The sequence below is a fragment of the Rana temporaria genome, chromosome 2, assembly GCF_905171775.1.
Source record: "Rana temporaria chromosome 2, aRanTem1.1, whole genome shotgun sequence".
Lineage (NCBI taxonomy): Eukaryota > Metazoa > Chordata > Amphibia > Anura > Ranidae > Rana > Rana temporaria.
This window is the reverse complement of record NC_053490.1, coordinates 19,189,361-19,208,154: the sequence shown is the minus strand read 5'-3', so window position 1 is coordinate 19,208,154 and position 18,794 is coordinate 19,189,361. Positions and strand designations below refer to the sequence as shown.

The 18,794-nt window shown below is 47.1% G+C and overlaps 1 protein-coding gene across 1 annotated transcript in view; it reads left to right on the top strand.

Moving 5' to 3' along the window:
• Window positions 1-18,794, top strand: part of P4HA3 (prolyl 4-hydroxylase subunit alpha 3) — a 131,538-nt gene that overhangs the window by 90,125 nt on the left and 22,619 nt on the right. The window contains exons 5-7 of the mRNA XM_040339943.1: window positions 11,131-11,182; window positions 13,461-13,627; window positions 14,755-14,931. Coding sequence (XP_040195877.1) covers window positions 11,131-11,182; window positions 13,461-13,627; window positions 14,755-14,931 — 396 coding nt within the window. The remainder of the gene's footprint in view (window positions 1-11,130; window positions 11,183-13,460; window positions 13,628-14,754; window positions 14,932-18,794) is intronic.

Genomic DNA, 18,794 nt, shown 5'->3' with positions numbered 1-18,794 from the left:
CGTCCACTGACGGCGAATGCGCCGTTCGTAAAAAGCGTCAATTACGTGGGGTCATACCAGATTACCATACAACACGCCCACTCCAAGCCTACTTTGAATTACGCGGGCTTACGCCGGCAGATTTACGTTACGCCGGCCCGCATATGGGAGCAAGTTCTTTGTGGATACCCTACGAGCCACTCTGATTTACGGCGGCGTAGCGCATATGAGATGCGCTACGCCCGCCTAAATATACACCCATTTTTGTGGATCTTGCCCAACATGTTCTCTTTCTAAGTCCGTCGGAACTTCCGAAGGAAAAACTCAGATGGGGCAAACACACGGTCGGAATATCCGATGAAAAAATTCCGTCTGACTTTTTTCATTGGAAATTCCGATCGTGCGTACAAGGCATTAAGCCTCATACATACGATCGGACTTGGTCTGAAGGGCGTTGGGAGTGAACTTGTTCTGCATACACACGGCACAACATTTTCAGCCAACATTCACCAAACCACGTGGTTTTTCAGCTCTTTACCGCCACCTTTTGGGCAACTTCTGCTAATGTTGTCGGGTGTTTTGCATTGGTTCTGAGCATGCGTGTTTGTACTTTGGATTTTAGTTGGACGGACTTGCGTACACATGATCGGATAAACAGACGTAACAGATTTATTGCCAGACAGTTGGTGAGCATGAACATTTGTTGTCGTTAATTCAGCCAACAATTGTCTGATGGAGCGTACGCACGGTCGTTGCTTCAGTCAGTGTGCCGTTACCTGCGGCTCCCGCGCGCATGCTCCGTCCAATCACAGCGCCGGAGCCGCGGTACCCGGAAGTAACCCCCGGAAGAGATGTCGCCGGCCGAAGGGGGTACGAGGACCACTGCGGGGGGCTTCGATCTTAGGTAAGTAATTCATAATGAGCTAGTATGCTATGCATACAAGCTCATTATGCCTTTGTCTTGCAGGTTTTTTTTTTTTTTTTTTACAATCACTTTAACCACTTCCAGCCCGGTCAATAGTATATTGGTGTCCGGGAAATGGTTGTGTTATCCTGACTGGACGTCTAATGACGTCCAGCAGGATAACATGCCGGCGCGCGCCCATGGGGGCGCGCATCGTGGCAATCGGTGAAGCGGGGTGTCAGTCTGACACCCTGCATCTCCGATCTCGGTAAAGAGCCTCCGGCGGAGGCTCTTTACCATGTGATCAGCCGTGTCCAATCATGGCCGATCACGATGTAAACAGGAAAAGCCTTTGATCGGCTCTTCCTCACTCGCTTCTGATAGACGCGAGTAGATCGGTGGCTCTCCTGACAGGGGGGGTTCGCGCTGATTGTTTATCAGCGCAGCTCCCCCTTGGATGCCTACACTGGACCACCAGGGAAGCCGCCAGGACCACCAGGGAAGGGGGCAAAAAAAACCCATTAAGAAAATGAGAATAGATGCCAATCAGTGCCCACGAGGGGTGGCACTGACTGGAAACATGGGCACTGACTGGCACAATATGGGATAAACAAGTGATGCCCAGCAATGCCATCAGTGCCACCCCTCAGTGTCCATCAGTGCCACACCTCAGTGTCTATCAGTGCCACCCCTCAGTGCCCATCCATGCCCAGTACCCACCTATCAGTGCCCATCTGTGCCACCCATAAGTACCCGGCCATCAGTGCCAGCTATGAGTGCCCATCAGTGCCGCATACCAGCACCACCTATCATTGCCACCTCATCGGTGCCCATCAGTGCCGCCATATCAGTGCCCGTAATTAAAGAAGAAAACGTACTTATTTACAAAAAAAAATGTACAGAAAAAAATAAAAATGTTGGCCTGGATTCAAGAAGCAATTGCGCCTGTGTAACCATAGGTTACACAGCGCAATTGCTTACTTGCCCCGGCGTAACGAATGCTCCTGATTCAGGAACCTTGTTACGCCGATTGCAGCCTAAGAAATGCGTGGCATAAGGCTCTTATGCCCGCATATCTTAGGCTGCATTCTTGCGATGGCCGCTAGGTGGCGTTCCCGTTGTGCTCAGCGTATAGTATGCAAATTGCATACTAACGCCGATTCACAACGTTGCCCGAGCTCTGCGTACGCAATTTACGTTGTTTCCGTACGGCGGTTTTCGCGTAAGGCTGCCCCTGCTATTAGGGGGCAGCCAATGTTACGTATACCCGTCGTTCCCGCGTCGCGAAATTTTAATTTTACGTAGCTTGCGTAAGTGAATCGTGAATGGCGCTGGACGCCATTCACGTTCACTTTGAAGCAAATGACGTCCTTGCGACGTCATTTGCTGCAATGCACGTCGGGAAAGTTTCCCGACGGAGCATGCGCTCTACGATCGGCGCGAGAACGTGCCTAATTTAAATGATTCCCGCCCCCTACGGGATCATTTAAATTGCGCGCGCTTGCGCCGGGCATTTTGCCGGCGCGCCCACGCAATTTACGGAGCTACTGCTCCGTGAATCAAGGGCAGCGCAGCAAATTTGCAGGGGGCGCAGGGCAAAAACGTTGCCCCGCGCCTCCGTAAATAATGCGCAATTCTACCTGAATCCAGCCCGTTATTTTTTTCAAAATTTTCGGGTCTTTTTTTTAGTTGTGCAAAAAATAAAAAATCGCAGAGGTGATCAAATGCCACCAAAAGAAAGCTCTATTTTTGGGAACAAAATTATAAAAAAAAAATTGTTTGGGTACAGTGTAGCATGACCGCGCAATTGTCATTCAAAATGCGACAGCGCTGAAGGCTGAAAATTGGCTTGGGCAGGTAGGTGCGTAGGTGCCCTGTATGGAAGTGGTTAAAGTTGGTGTAAAGCTATATATATATATATATATACAGTATATATATATATATATATATATATATATATATAAAAAAAATGATAAATATCAAAGAAAATAAAATGTATTTGCACGGTCCAAATGTTATATTTCTGTCTCCTGGTTCATCCATTTGAGGTTTTCTTTCTGGTGAAGCAGGAAACGGTAAATCACCAGAGGAAGGTCCCGAGAGTCCGTTCCAATCACTCACACCTCTCATATTAAAAACATGGGGCCAGATTCTCAAAGGCGTTACGAGGGCGCAACACCATTAGCGCCGTCGTAACACCTCATCTGGCCCCGGGTATCTATGCGACTGATTCTCAGAATCAGTTGCGCATAGGTACCCATTAGATCTGACATGCGTAAGGCTGTTACGCTGTCAGATCTTAAATGTATTTTTTTTTCCCGCCGCTAGGTGTCGCATCGTCGCTTTTCCCCGTCGTCTATGCAAATGAGGTAAGTACGGCGATTCCCGAACATACGCGAGGTCGACGCAGCGAATTAACGTCGTTTGCGTAGCGTACCCGACGCGTAAGGTTGCCCCTGCTAATTAGCAGGCGCAACCAATGTTAACGATGGCCGTCGTTCCCGCGTCGAATTCAATATAAATTACGTCGTTTGCGTAAGATGTCCGTGAATGGCGCTGGACGCCATTTACGTATACATCTAGGCAAATGACGTCGGGGCGACGTCATTTAGCGCAATGCACGTCGGGTAATTTACCCGACGGAGCATGCGCAGTACGCTCGGCGCGGGAGCGCGCCTAATTTAAATGGTGCCCGCCCCATTTGAATTGGGCGGGCTTGCGACGAGCAATCTAACGCTACACCGCCGCAAGTTTACAGGTAAGTGTTCTGAGAATCAGGATGTAAACCTGTAGACCTGCGGCGGTGTAACGTAGATCTCATATATTCCGCTGCCCAGGAGCAGCGCGAATGTATGAGAATCTGGCCCATGGAGTCCTCCGCTGCTTGACAGTTTAATACGTGACTCAGGAATAGGAGTTCAATGGAAGGCGGGTGAGTTAGGAGAGGGCGAGGGGGGCGTAAGGGGGGGAGGGGGGGGTTATGTGAGGGCCTTCTGCTAGAATAATCAGAGGGGGCTGCACAAGGAAGGGAATTCTATGTCTAAGGTTTCGTACATGTAAAGAAGATGTATTGTGGTTTTTCAAGAACTGTGCATTGTAACCACAGGAATTAACCACTTAAGCCCCGGACCATTTTGTTGCTAAATGCCCAGGCCAGGTTTTGCGATTCGGCACTGCGTCGCTTTAACAGACAATTGCGCGGTCGTGCGCCGTGGCTCCCAAACAAAATTGGCGTCCTTTTATTCCCCACAAATAGAGCTTTCTTTTGGTGGTATTTGATCACCTCTGCGGTTTTTATTTTTTGCGCTATAAACAAAAATAGAGCGACAATTTTGAAAAAAATTCAATATTTTTTACTTTTTGCCATAATAAATATCCCCCAAAAATATATATAACAGTTTAGGCCGATACGTATTCTTCTACCTATTTTTGGTAAAAAAAAATCGCAATAAGCGTTTATCGATTGGTTTGCGCAAAATTTATAGCGTTTACAAAATAGGGGATAGTTTTATTATTTTTTTTTTTTTTACTACTAATGGCGGCGATCAGCGATTTTTTTTGTGCCTGCGACATTATGGCGGACACTTCGGACAATTTTGACACATTTTTGGGACCATTGTCATTTTCACAGCAAAAAATGCATTTAAATTGCATTGTTTATTGTGAAAATGACAGTTGCAGTTTGGGAGTTAACCACAGGGGGCGCTGTAGGAGTTAGGGTTCACCTAGTGTGTGTTTACAACTGTAGGGGGTGTGGCTGTAGGACTGACGTCATCGATCGAGTCTCCCTATATAAGGGATCACACGATCGATACAGCCGCCACAGTGAAGCACGGGGAAGCCGTGTTTACATACGGCTCTCCCCGTTCTTCATCTCCAGGGAGCGATCGCGAGGGGGCGGTTAGAAACGAATAGCCGCGCCGTCGTCCCGGATCGCTCCCCGAGGGAATCCGCCCGCCGCATGTAGCGGGGGGGGGGTGCCGATCGGACCCCCGACCCCGGGAAAGGCGGGGACGTACATGTACGCCCATATGCCTGTACGTGCCATTCTGTGGACGTACATATACATGCGGCGGGCGTTAACCAGTTAAAGGAACAATAAAGATACAAAAAAATAAAAAATAACAAACATGTTATACTCGTCTCCACTGTGCAGCTCGTTTTGCACAGAGTTGCCCCGAACCTCCTCTTCTGGGGTCCCTCGGCGGCTGTCTCGGCTCCTCCCCTGCAAGAACTCGCCACCTTCATGGGAGCTCGCATGGTGGTTAGTTCTTGCGGGCGCGCTCCAGTGATACAGCCGTATCACTCGGCCCCACCCCACGGCATCATTGGATGTGATTGACAGCAGTGCGAGCCAATGGCTGTGCTGCTTTCAATCAACCAATGAATGAGCCGAGAAGCCAGCCGAGAAGCCTGCGTGTTCACGGCGCGGGACTCTCGAGGGGTCAGGTAAGTAAACGGGGGGCCGCTAATCCACAGATGTTTTTTTCACCTTAATGCATAGAATTCATTAAGGTAAAAAAAAAAAAACGTTTACCTTTACAACCCCTTTAACCACTTAAGGACCGCCTCCTGCAGATATACGTCGGCAGAATGGCACGGCTGGGCACAAGCACGTACCTGTACGTGGGTCGCGGGCGCGCGCCCGCGACACGGTCCGAAGCTCCGCGGCCGCGGGACCCGATCGCCGCCGGAGTCCCGCGATCGGTCCCCGGAGCTGAAGAACGGGGAGAGCTGAGTGTAAACACAGCTTCCCCCGTTCTTCACTGTGGCGGCGTCATTGATCGTGTGTTCCCTGATATAGGGAAACACGATCAATGACGTCACGCGTCCAGCCCCGCCCCCCGACAGTTAGAAACACATATGAGGTCACACATAACCCCTACAGCGCCCCCTAGTGGTTAACTCCAACTGCAATTGTCATTTTCACAGTAAACAATGCATTTTTATAGCACTTTTGCTGTGAAAATGACAATGGTCCCAAAAATGTGTCAAAATTGTCCGATGTGTCCGCCATAATGTCGCGGTCACGAAAAAAAAAATCGCTGATCGCCGCCATTAGTAGTAAAAAAATTATTTTTTATAAAAATGCAATAAAACTATCCCCTATTTTGTAAACACTATAAATTTTTGCGCAAACCAATTGATAAACGCTTTTTGCGATTTTTTACCAAAAATAGGTAGAAGAATACGTATCGGCCTAAACTGAGGAAAAAAAAAGTTTTTTTTTATATGTTTTTGGGGGATATTTATTATAGCAAAAAGTAAAAAATATTGAATTTTTTTCAAAATTGTCGCTCTATTTTTGTTTATAGCGCAAAAAATAAAAACCGCAGAGGTGATCAAATACCACCAAAAGAAAGCTCTATTTGTGGGAAAAAAGGGACATCAATTTTGTTTGGGAGCCACGTCGCACGACCGCGCAATTGTCAGTTAAAGCGACGCAGTGCTGAATCGCAAAAAACTGGCCGGTCCTTTACCATATAAAGGTCCGGGGCTTAAGTGGTTAAGAGGGACTCCCCTCTTAGGGAGAGTATTGTGGTTGTGTATATACTTTGGGGCAGATCCACAAAGAGAGTACGCCGGCGTATCTACTGATACGCCGGCGTACTTTCAAATTACCCGCGTTGTATCTTTAGTTTGAATCCTCAAACCAAGATACGACGGCATCTGGGTTAGATCCGACAGGTGTACGCCTTTGGATCTTAGATGCAATACTCCGCTGGGTGGAGTTCTCGCCGTTTTCCGCGTCGAGTATGCAAATTAGCTATTTCCGACGATCCACGAACGTACGCGCAGCCGTTGCATTCTCTTACATCATCTCTAGTCGGCTTTTTCCGGCGTATAGTTAAAGCTGCTGTTTTGCAGGGTATAATTAGACTTCGTGTTAAGTATGGCCGTCGTTCCCGCGTTTAATTCGAATTTTTTTGTTTTTGTTTGCGTAAGTCCTCCGTGAATCGCGGGATGGACGTAATTTACATCCAAGTCTAAACAATAACGTCCTTGCGACGTCATTTTGCGCAATGCACGGCGGGAAATTTAGGGACGGTGCATGCACAGTTCGTTCGGCGCGGGGACGTGCTTCATTTAAATGAAACACGCCCCCCACCCGCCCAACTTGAATTCCGCGCCGTTACGCCGCTTGAGATACACTACGCCGTCGTAACTTACGGCGCAAAATCTTTATGGATTCGAACCAAAGCCAGGTAAGGTACGGCGGCGTAGCGTATCTCAGATACGATGCGCCGGGGCAGATCTTTGTGGATCTGCCCCTTTATCTTTATTTATTATGGTTGGAACTAAAAGTATTTTTATTTTGAAAGCAAACCTTCAGCCAAAAACAACAAAAGAAAAATGAACAGTATAAATGCCTGGCATCCCCTGCACCCCATTATCACCTTTATTATAAAGTATAAAGTCTTGGCATCCCCTGCACCCCATTGTTGGCTTCATTGTACAGTAAATACCTGGCATCAGGGCTGTCTTAATGAGAGGGCACACCTGGGCACTGCCCAGGGGCCCTAGCTGGATGGGGGGGCCCCTGCACTGTCCCCAAAGCAGCTGGTCCCTGAGCCCACGATGCCCCGTAATTGGGGGCCCCATGATGGCACTGAGAGTGATAGATGCAAAGGGGAGGCAGTCTGCCTCCTACCTACTTTATGTCTGATGACCTGCACTGTCATTATTGTAGGGGCCCCAGAGCATTACTTTGCCCCGGGGCCCATGATGCTATTAAGACGGCCCTGCCTGGCATGCCCACCCCATTGCCTCCTTCTTCATAACGTATACAGTCCTGGCATCCCCTGCACCCCACTGTCTGCTTTATTGTACAGTATACAGTCCTGGCACCCCCCACATTTGTCTCCTTCATTGTACCATTTATTAGGGTGACCACATTTCCAAACTGCCATTTAGGGACACCCCCACCCCCCTTCCTAAAAAAAGATAATTTTTTTATACCTTTTTTTTGTGGCCCCATAGATTTCACTGGTTCATCCTGGGACCTGTAGTTCTTCACTGGTTGGGGGGGGGGTCACATCTTCAGCTCTGAGGGGTTCTTGGTAGGACCTCTAGTCCTTTACTTTTGTGGGTCACATAATATCTAAAGATGTGACCCCCCTCAAATTGGACTACAACACCCAGCATGAACCCCTGAGATGTAAGGGTGTGATCCCATAGATTTCACAGGGGGTCACACCCCCCAAAGTAAAGGACTACCTGTCCCAGCATGAACCCCTGATATATAAGGGTGTGACACACACACACACACACACACACACAAATCTGAAACTCCCAGCATGAACCTGTGAGATCTAGAGTGTGATCCTATAGATTTCACAGATCTATGCTGGGACCTGTAGTTCTTCACTATTTGGGGGCGGGGGGGTCACATCTTCAGCTCTGAGGGGTTCATGCTGGGACCTGTGTCAGTTTCATTCCGGGACACTGTATTGTCCCAGAGTGAAGCTGCCCGGGACAGACCTGCAGAATTCGGGACACGTGGTCACCCTAACGTATATAGTCCTAGCATTCCTTGTACCCCTTTGTCTCCATTATTGTACATTATACAGTCCTGGCATCCCCTGCATCCCATTGTCTCCTTTATTATACAGTCCTGGCATCCCCTGCACCCCTTTGTCTCCTTCTTTGTGACATACAGTATACAATCCTGGCATCCCCTGCACCCCTTTGTCTCCTTCTTTGTGACATACAGTATACAATCCTGGCATCCCCTGCACCCCTTTGTCTCCTTCTTTGTGACATACACTATACAGTCCTGGCATCCCCTGAACTCCATTGTCTGTTTCATTGCACATTATACAGTCTTGGCATCCCCTGCATCCCATTGTCTCCTTTATTATACAGTCCTGGCATCCCATTGTCTCATTTATTATACAGTCCTGTCATCCCCTGCATCCCATTGTCTCCTTTATTATACAGTCCTGGCATCCCCTGCATCCCATTGTCTCCTTTATTATACAGTCCTGGCATCCCCTGCATCCCATTGTCTGCTTTATTATACAGTCTTGGCATCCCCTGCACCCCTTTGTCTCCTTCAATGTATAGTATACAGTCCTGGCATCCCCTGCACCCCATTGTCTCCTTCATTGAAATAATCAGAGGGGGTTGTACCAAAAAGGAAATTTTATGTCTAATGTTTCATACATGTAAAGGAGGTGTATTGTGTTTTTTCAAGAACTGTGCATTGTAACCACAGGACATAAGAGGGAGAGTATAGCGGCTGTGTATATATTTTATCGTCATTTATTATGGCCAGGATTAAAAGTATTGTGAACCTCCAGCTAAAAACAATAATAATAAAAAAAAAAAGAATAGCCCTACAAAAGACAAAATAATTAAAACACCTTTTGCTACAATATTCACCTACCCAGAGATTACTCATGCAGTCCTTTTCTCTGCCACTAGAGGTTCTCATTTAGATTCAACCCACTACCTCTGAGCCCAGGTAATCCTGGACCTGTCCTCAGCCTGTAACTGGACAGTGAAAGGAGAAGCAGTAGAGTGATAAGCTCTGTTACTTTGCTCTATCCTCCTATCAGCATGCCTCTTGTCAGCACACAAACTGATTGGCACCTTGTACTGCTTTTTCCACTCACACTCCAGCCCTGCAGTACAGGGACTGTAAGAGGCGGATACCAGGTCACATTCAGATGCTTGTATAATACATTTAACAATGGATACCGATTAATTTGTGTATTTTACATCTACCTGGATTTCAGTTTTTTATTATTATTCTCAGTGTTATTATTTCTAAATCAGGTAAATATTGAATATTTTTATATCAAACTCCAGGCTTCATTTCACGTTTCTATCAACCCAATCCTAACTGATTAGCTTAGAACGGTCTGTTAATAGACCTCTGTAGCTCAAGATGAGTTTAGAAACATTTACAGCTCTTTAGCGGTGAGATAGAGATGATAGAGAAATTGTTTATAAACTGCATTTTTCAGGCTTGTAGGACAATCGGATATCTTTAGTAGGGTTGTCCCGATACCGATACCAGTATCGGTATCGGGACCGATACCGAGTATTTGCGCTAGTACTCGTACTCGTGCAAATACTCCCGATACCAAAATAGAATACTTTTTTTTTTTTTATTGTTTGTGACATCGAGCGGTGCATAGAGGCAGGGCCGGATTAACCGTGGGGCTGATGGAGCTGCAGCTCCAGGCCCCCATCATAATATAGGCCCAAACTTAATTCTCTCACCAGGGCCCGGCGGCCGGCCGACGACCGCTATATAATAAATCCACGCGTCCAGGCAGCTGCAGTGCCATTGGATGGCACTTATAGGTGGCACTGGCATTGATTGAATAGCACTCATAAATGGATGGCACTGATAGGTGGCACTGGCATTGATTGGGTGGCACTGATGAGATGCACTAATAAGCTGCCTCCCTGCACTGATGCACTAATGGGCACTGATCTGCACTGATAGGTGGCACTGGCTAGCTGCACTTTTGGGCACTGGCACCGATGAGCTGCACTGATAGGTGGCACTGGCAGTGATCACTCCTTCAATGATATGTAGTTTTCCAGTACCGTATGCTAAAAAACAGCCCCACACCATGATGTACCAGTTCTTCATAATTCTAAAGAAAATATCCTTAGTCTGTATTGTGGTTTGAAAACGGTCACATGACATTTAAAAAAAGTATCGGTATTCGGTATCGGCGACTACTTGAAAAAAAGTATCGGTACTTGTACTCGGTCCTAAAAAAGTGGTATCGGGACAACCCTAATCTTTAGTTATCTAGATCAGTGCCCTCTGATCCCTCCTGTATAGATTTGTATTGTGACTGTACTGTCTTCCCTGATGTAAAGCGCTGCGCAAACTGTTGGCGCTATATAAATCCTGTTTAATAATAATAATAATCAGTGTGGCTCAACTGCAGTCCTCAAGACACCCCAACAGGTCATGTTTTCAGGCTTCCCATTATTTTGCACAGGTGATTTGATCGATTTCACTGCCTTAGTAATTACCACAGCTGTTTCATCTGAGGGAAATCCTGAAAACATGACCTGTTGGGGCGCTTTGAGGACTGGAGTCGAGAATGAAACACTGATCTAGTTTATTAGAGAGAAAGGGTCCAAAAGTAAACAGCTCCTGCTCTCTTTATAAAGCCCACAGTGCTCTGTCATAGTCTATTCTGTATTCCATTATTTATATAAAGGTGCATGTTGGCGTATTAGAAGTGTGTTTTATCTCTGTGTATTTCTTCCAGGCAGGAAATGTATCTCAGGCACTGGATCTCTCCAGAGAATGTCTGCTGTATGGTATGTAACCAACAAACGTCACCCCTCTCTTCTGTATTACACACCTCATTATTTCCCTGACTGTATAGCATACAGTTCTGGCACCCCATTGTCTCCCTTATTGTACAGTATACAGTCCTGGCACCCCTGCACTCAATTGTATGCTTTATTGTACAGAATACAGTTCTGGCACCCCATTGTCTCCTTTATTGTACATTATACAGTTCTGGCACCCCATTGTCTCCTTTATGGTACATCATACAGCCCTGGCACCTCCTGCACCCCATTGTATGCTTTATTGTACAGAATACAGTTCTGGCACCCCATTGTCTCCATTATTGTACAGCATACAGTCCTGGCACCCCCTGCACCCCATTGTATGCTTTATTGTACAGAATACAGTTCTGGCACCCCATTGTCTCCCTTATTGTACAGCATACAGTCCTGGCACCCCTGCACCCCATTGTATGCTTTATTGTGCAGAATACAGTTCTGGCACCCAATTGTCTCCTTTATGGTACATCATACAGTCCTGGCACCCCCTTCACCCCATTGTCTCCTTTATTGTACATTACACAGTCCTGGAACCCCCTGCACCCCATTGTCATCTTTATTGTACATTATACAGCCCTGGCACCTCCTGCACCCCATTGTCTCCTTTATTGTACAGTATACAGTCCTGGCACCCCCTGCACCCCATTGTCTCCTTTATTGTACAGTATACAGTCCTGGCACCTCCTGCACCCCATTGTCTCCTTTATTGTACATTATACAGCCTGGCACCCCCTGCAACCCAGTGTCTCCTTTATTGTACATTACACAGTCCTGGCACCCCCTGCACCCCATTGTCTCCTTTATTGTACATTACACAGTCCTGGCACCCCCTGCACCCCATTGTCTCCTTTATTGTACAGTATACTGCCCTGGCACCTCCTGCACACCATTGTCTCCTTTATTGTACAGTATACAGCCCTGGCACCCCCTGCAACCCATTGTCTCCTTTATTGTACATTACACAGTCCTGGCACCCCCTGCACCCCATTGTCTCCTTTATTGTACATTACACAGTCCTGGCACCCCCTGCACCCAATTGTCTCCTTTATTGTACATTATACAGTCCTGGCACCCCCTTGTCATCTTTATTGTACATTATACAGTCCTGGCACCCCCTGCAACCCATTGTCTCCTTTATTGTACATTACACAGTCCTGGCACCCCCTGCACCCCATTGTCTCCTTTATTGTACATTACACAGTCCTGGCACCCCCTGCACCCAATTGTCTCCTTTATTGTACATTATACAGTCCTGGCACCCCCTTGTCATCTTTATTGTACATTATACAGTCCTGGCACCCCCTGCACCCCATTGTCTCCTTTATTGTACATTACACAGTCCTGGCACCGCCTGCACACCATTGTCTCCTTTATTGTACATTATACAGTCCTGGCACCCCCTGCACCCCATTGTCTCCTTTATTGTACATTATACAGCCCTGGCACCTCCTGCGCCCCATTGTCTCCTTTATTGTACATTATATAGTCCTGGCACCCACTATATCCCATTATCTCCTTTATTGTACATTATACAGTTCTGGCACCCCCTATATCCCACTGTCTCCTTTATTGTACAGCATACAGTCCTGGAACCCCCTGCACCCCATTGTCTCCTTTATTTTACATTATAGAGTTCTGGCACCCCATTGTCTCCGTTATTGTACAGTATACTGGCACCCCCTGCACCCCATTGTCTCCTTTATTGTACAGTATACTGGCACCCCCTGCACCCCATTGTCTCCTTTATTGTACAGTATACTGGCACCCCCTGCACCCCATTGTCTCCTTTATTGTACAGTATACTGGCACCCCCCGCACCCCATTGTCTACTTTATTGTACAGTATACTGGCACCCCCTGCACCCCAGTGTCTCCTTTATTGTACAGTATACTGGCACCCCCTGCACCCCATTGTCTCCTTTATTGTACAGTATACTGGCACCCCCTGCACCCCATTGTCTACTTTATTGTACATTACACAGTCCTGGCATTCCCATCAGAAATACTGATATATTCTTGGTGTGTGAGGGATAATATCATAGATAGAGCCCATATTTTTTGTTTTCTTCTATAACATTTTTATAATTTGTTTCCATACATTAGACCACTATATATCACTTTTACAGAAATGAACTGATATGTAGAGAGTTTTAGTTTTTTAATACAGGATTTTTCTCATTAGAGAAAGTCATTAGTGCTTATATAACAATCTTCACTGATGAGGTACACTGATTTTTTTTTGGCAGATCCGGACAACCAGCGTCTGGCCAATAACGTGGCCAAATATGAGAAGATATTGGATGAGAATCCAGCCAGAGGACAGATGGAGGAGGCGGGGCTACACAGACCCAACGTCACCCACCTGAGGACCAGGGACCTGTACGAGGGATTGTGCCAGACTCGCGGCTCCCAGGTAAAGCAGAACGATGCGTCAGCTCCGCAGGGAGGCGCCATACAATCAGCGGGGAGCATGAACCTTCATGATTGGAGAGCTCTAGCCAGGGCCGCCATGAGGAATTTTGGGGCCCCTTACACAGCTTCAGGCATGGGCCCCCTGGAGCAGATAAACCCGGGGAGGGGGTGCTGCTGACGCAAGTTGAAGCAGGGGGGGGGCGCGCATTGAGAATGGGGAGGCCACCGCAAATCGAGAGCAGGGGGGCCGCGGCCGCAAATTAAGGTCGGAGGGGCTTTGGGTGCAGACGGAAAAAAAAAGGGGGATGCCATCCGGGGCCCTGGGGACCACCGGGCCCCTTAGAGCTCGGGGGGGCTTTGGGTGCTGACGAGATAAAGCGGGATGCCATCTGGGGCCCTGGGGACCACCGGGCCCCTTAGAGGTCGGGGGGGTATTGGGTGCTGACAAAAAAATAAAAATGTAAAAATAAAGGGGATGCCATCCGGGCCCCTGGGGACCACCGGGCTAGAGGTTAGGGGGCTTTGGGTGCTGATGAATAAAAAAAAAAAAAGCACCTGAAAAGCGATTTGGAAGCGCCGCATAACAGGCATTTTTAATCCCTTCTTTGGGGGTAAAAAGCACCCCGCTGGCGGCCGAAAAGCGGTAAGACTCCTTTCACATTGGGGCCGCCCGTGCGTAAGCTGTAAAGCGCCTCTCATTTTAGGAGCCCTTTACCGTATACAACGCTCCCAAACCGCCCCCAAAGATGCTACTTGCAGAACTTTTCCTAACGCCCCGCAAACGCACCACCTGAGTGTAAAGACGCACTGAAATGAATGGCGGTATTCAGGCGCTATTTAGAGGCCATTTCTAACGCTAAAATGCTTGAAAACCACCTCCGTGTGAAAGGGGTCTAAAGCGTTGGTAAAACGAGCAGTGCTTTACTGCTAACACACAGGCGGTCCCAGTGTGAAAGGGGTCTGAGTGTACCCAGTAAGTCAGCGGAAAAATCTGTGACGCTCAAAGCACCTTAACCAATAAAAGTCCAGCACAGCAGTGACATCAGGGAAAGATGAATTCTTATTGGCTGCGATGGGTTGCAGCATTTGGCACTTGTAGCTCCATTAATAAATCCTCTTCTATTTTAGCCATGGCTCTATGAAGATCCCAGGATGAACTGCTCCTATTATACCAACCACAACCCCTACCTCATCCTACAGCCTCTGAAGAGCGAGATACTGAGCCTGGCCCCCTATGTGGTCCTCTACCATGATTTTGTCAGCAGCCACGAGGCAGAGAAGATCAAAGCAATTGCTGCACCATGGGTGAGTGTCCCAGTTCTGACCATTAAGGTGCCCAGTTCTGACCATTAAGGTTCCCAGTTCTGACCATGAAGGTTCCCAGTTCTGACCATGAAGGTTCCCAGTTCTGACCATGAAGGTTCCCAGTTCTGACCATGAAGGTTCCCAGTTCTGACCATGAAGGTTCCCAGTTCTGACCATTAAGGTTCCCAGTTCTTTTTTTTTTCAAGGTGCCCAGTTCTAAACAATAAGGTGCCCATTTCTGACCATTAAGGTGCCCAGTTTTAAACAATAAGGTAAGTGAGTGAAAAACGTATATAGCGCAACACATGCAAACTGAATCGCGCTAGGTAAACTTTTTTTTTTTTTTGCCCAGTTCTAAATAATAAGGTGCCAAGTTCTGGCCATTAAGGTGCCCAATTCTAAACCATAAGGTGCCAAGTTCTGGCCATTAAGGTGCTCATTTCTGACAATTAAGGTGCCCAGTTCTAAACAATAAGGTGCCAAGTTCTTGACATAAAGGTGCTAATTTCTGACCATTAAGATGCCCAGTTCTGGTCATTAAGGTGCCCAGTTCTGGCCATTAAGGTGCCCAGTTCTGACCATTAAGGTGCTTAGTTCTGACCATTAAGGTGCTCAGTTCTGACCATTAAGGTGCCCAGTTCTGGCCATTAAGGTGCTTAGTTCTGACTATTAAGGTGTCCAGTTCTGACCAGTAAGGTGTCCAGTTCTGACCATTGAGGTGTCCAGTTCTGACCATTGAGGTGCCCAGTTCTGACCATTGAGGTGCCCAGTTCTGACCATTGAGGTGCCCAGTTCTGACCATTAAGGTGTTTAGTTCTGACTATTAAGGTGTCCAGTTCTGACCATTAAGGTGCCCAGTTCTGACCATTGAGGTGCCCAGTTCTGACCATTGAGGTGCCCAGTTCTGACCATTAATGTGCTAATTTATGACCATTGAGGTGCCCAGTTCTGACCAGTAAGTTGTCTAGTTCTGACCATTGAGGTGCCCAGTTCTGACCATTAATGTGCTAATTTCTGACCATTGAGGTGCCCAGTTCTGACCATTAAGGTGCTAATGTCTGACCATTAAGGAAGGTGCCCAGTTCTGACCATTAGTGCCCAGTTCTAAACAATAAGGTGCCCAGTTCTAAACAATAAGGTGCCCAGTTCTAAACAATAAGGTGCCCAGTTCTAAACAATAAGGTGCTCATTTCTGACCATTAAGGTGCCCAGTTCTAAACAATAAGGTGCCCAGTTCTGACCATTAGTGCCCAGTTCTAAACAATAAGGTGCCCAGTTCTAAACAATAAGGTGCCCAGTTCTAAACAATAAGGTGCCCACTTCTAAACAATAAGGTGCTAATTTCTGACCATTATTGTGCCCAGTTCTAAACAATAAGGTGCCAAGTTCTGGCCATTGAGGTGCCCAGTTCTGGCCATTGCGGTGCCCAGTTCTGACCATTAAGGTGCCCAGTTATAAACAATAAGGTGCCCAGTTCTGACCATTATGGTGCCCAGTTCTAAATAATAAGGTTCCCAGTTCTGGCCATTAAGATGCCCAGTTCTGACCATTAAAGGGGTTGTAAAGGTTTGTTTTTTATTTTCTAAATAGGTTCCTTTAAGCTAGTGCATTGTTGGGTCACTTACCTTTTCCTTCCATTTCCCTTCTAAAAAATGTTTTTTCTTTGTCTGAATTTCTCACTTTCTGTTTCTCCTCAGTAAGCTTGCCACCATCATCTGGCTGGGGGTTAGTCAGCCAAAACACCTTACTGAGGAGGAACAGGAAGTGAGAAATTTAGACAAAGAAAACAAAGAAAAAAAACATTTAGAAGGGAAATCGAAGGAAAGGGTAAGTGAACCGACAATGCACTAGCTTAAAGGAACCTATTTAGAAAATAAAAGACAAACCTTTAATGGTCAGAACTGGGCACCTTATTATTTAGAACTGGGCACCTTAATTTAGATCATAGCTATGATTAAGCACTGTGTAACGGTGTGAAACGCGTCAGCTTCTGTTCTAATTTTTGCTGTGGCATGTATTTTTTGTGACCAGTTTTAATAAAAGGAACGTTTTTTGGAGTGCGGCTGTCCAAGTTTTCCTCCATATTTTTGCATCACCATTGCATTGCCGGCACTCATGGTTTGGATCCAGTGAGAAGGCTCTTTGGTTCATCTGAGCGGTTACTCTTTCCTCTATCTCATGGGTGCTCAACCTGTGGCTCTCCAGCTGTTGTGAAACTACAATTCCCATCATGCCTCTGCCTTTGGGAGTCAAGCTTGTAACTGTGAACAGCTTGCAATGCCTCATGGGACTTGTAGGACTTGGAGAGCCACAGGTTGAGCACCCATGCATCTGAACCCAGAGCAGTTCGACTCATCTTTAAAGAGGAGGTCCACACAAAAAGTGAACCTCTGCTTTTCGGAAACCCCCCCCCCCGCGGTGTCACATTGGGCACCTTTCAGGGGGAGGGGGGTGCAGATACCTGTGTAATACAGGTATTTGCACCCACTTCCGGGAATAGTCACGCCCCTTCGCGTCACCACCACCCCCTGCTGTCTTCTGGGAAACACACTGGTCCCAGGAGACAGCGGGGACCAGTGAGGGCGCGCCACGCTGCTCGCGCATGCGCAGTAGGGAACCGGGCAGTGAAGCCGCAATCCCTTCACTTCCTGATTCCCTCACCGAGGATGGCGGCTGGGGTTGCCGAAAAAAAACCTCTTCTTTAATACTCTGGGTTTAATATCACTTTAAAAACATGGCTGCTTCGGCTCCAGAATAAATGTATCACCATCTGGCCTCAATGAACTTTTATGGGCTTTAAAGCAGATCATAAATTTTTCGGTTCTACGTTCCTAGAAGACGGGGTGGTGAGAATCAGCCGGGGCGATGACGCAGCTTTTCCACCCTATGGTCTAGTAGAGACTCAGAGGTCTGTGTTGGCGTGAACTCCGGAGTTATGTCATCCTGGCAACAGAACCGCCACAGAAGAACAAAATCTATCCAGGCAGATACAATCCTCATTGACTAAGTGCAAGCTCTTATGTACAGTGTATACGGTGTGTAGCAATTTTATACTGAGTATATATTCTGGACTTTCTCAACGTTTTCCTCCCGGGTTAAATTCATTTCTACAGCTGACACATTAGAAAGATCAAAAAGTAAAAAATGTGTAAAAATGCGGACTGACAAAGGTCAGATACCAACCAGAAGAACCGGACAGTATGGGAGACCACACATAACTATAATACATAGTGGGCTAGATTCAGGTAGAATTAGGCGGCGTAGCGTATCTCAGATACACTACGCCGCCGTAAGTTTGAGCAGCAAGTCCTGTATTCACATAGAACTTGCGCTGAAACTTATGGCGACGCAGTGTAACTGGGCCGGTGTAAGCCCGCCTAATTTAAAATAGGCTGGTTGGGGGGCGTGTTCTATGTAAAATACTAGTGACCCCACGTATTTGACGTTTTTAATGAACGGCGCATGCCGTAGACCTATGCCAGTGCGCATGCTCCAAATGACGTCGGCAAATCGTCATGCTTTCGGCGTGAACGTAAATTACGGCCAGCCCCATTCACGGACGAGTTACGCAAACGACGTAACATTTAAAAATTTCGCCGCGGGAACGACGGCCATACTTAATATTGGCTGTGCCATGTATTTGGTGGAATAACTTTACGCCTGAAAACCCCTTACATAAATGGCGTATCTTTACTGCGACGGCCGGGCGTACGTTCGTGAATCGGCGTATCTAGCTGATTTACATATTCTAGGCGTAAATCAGCGTACACGCCCCCTAGCGGCCAGCGTAAATATGCAGTTAAGATACGACGGCGTAGGAGACTTACGCCGGTCGTATCTTAGCAACATTTAAGCGTATCTCA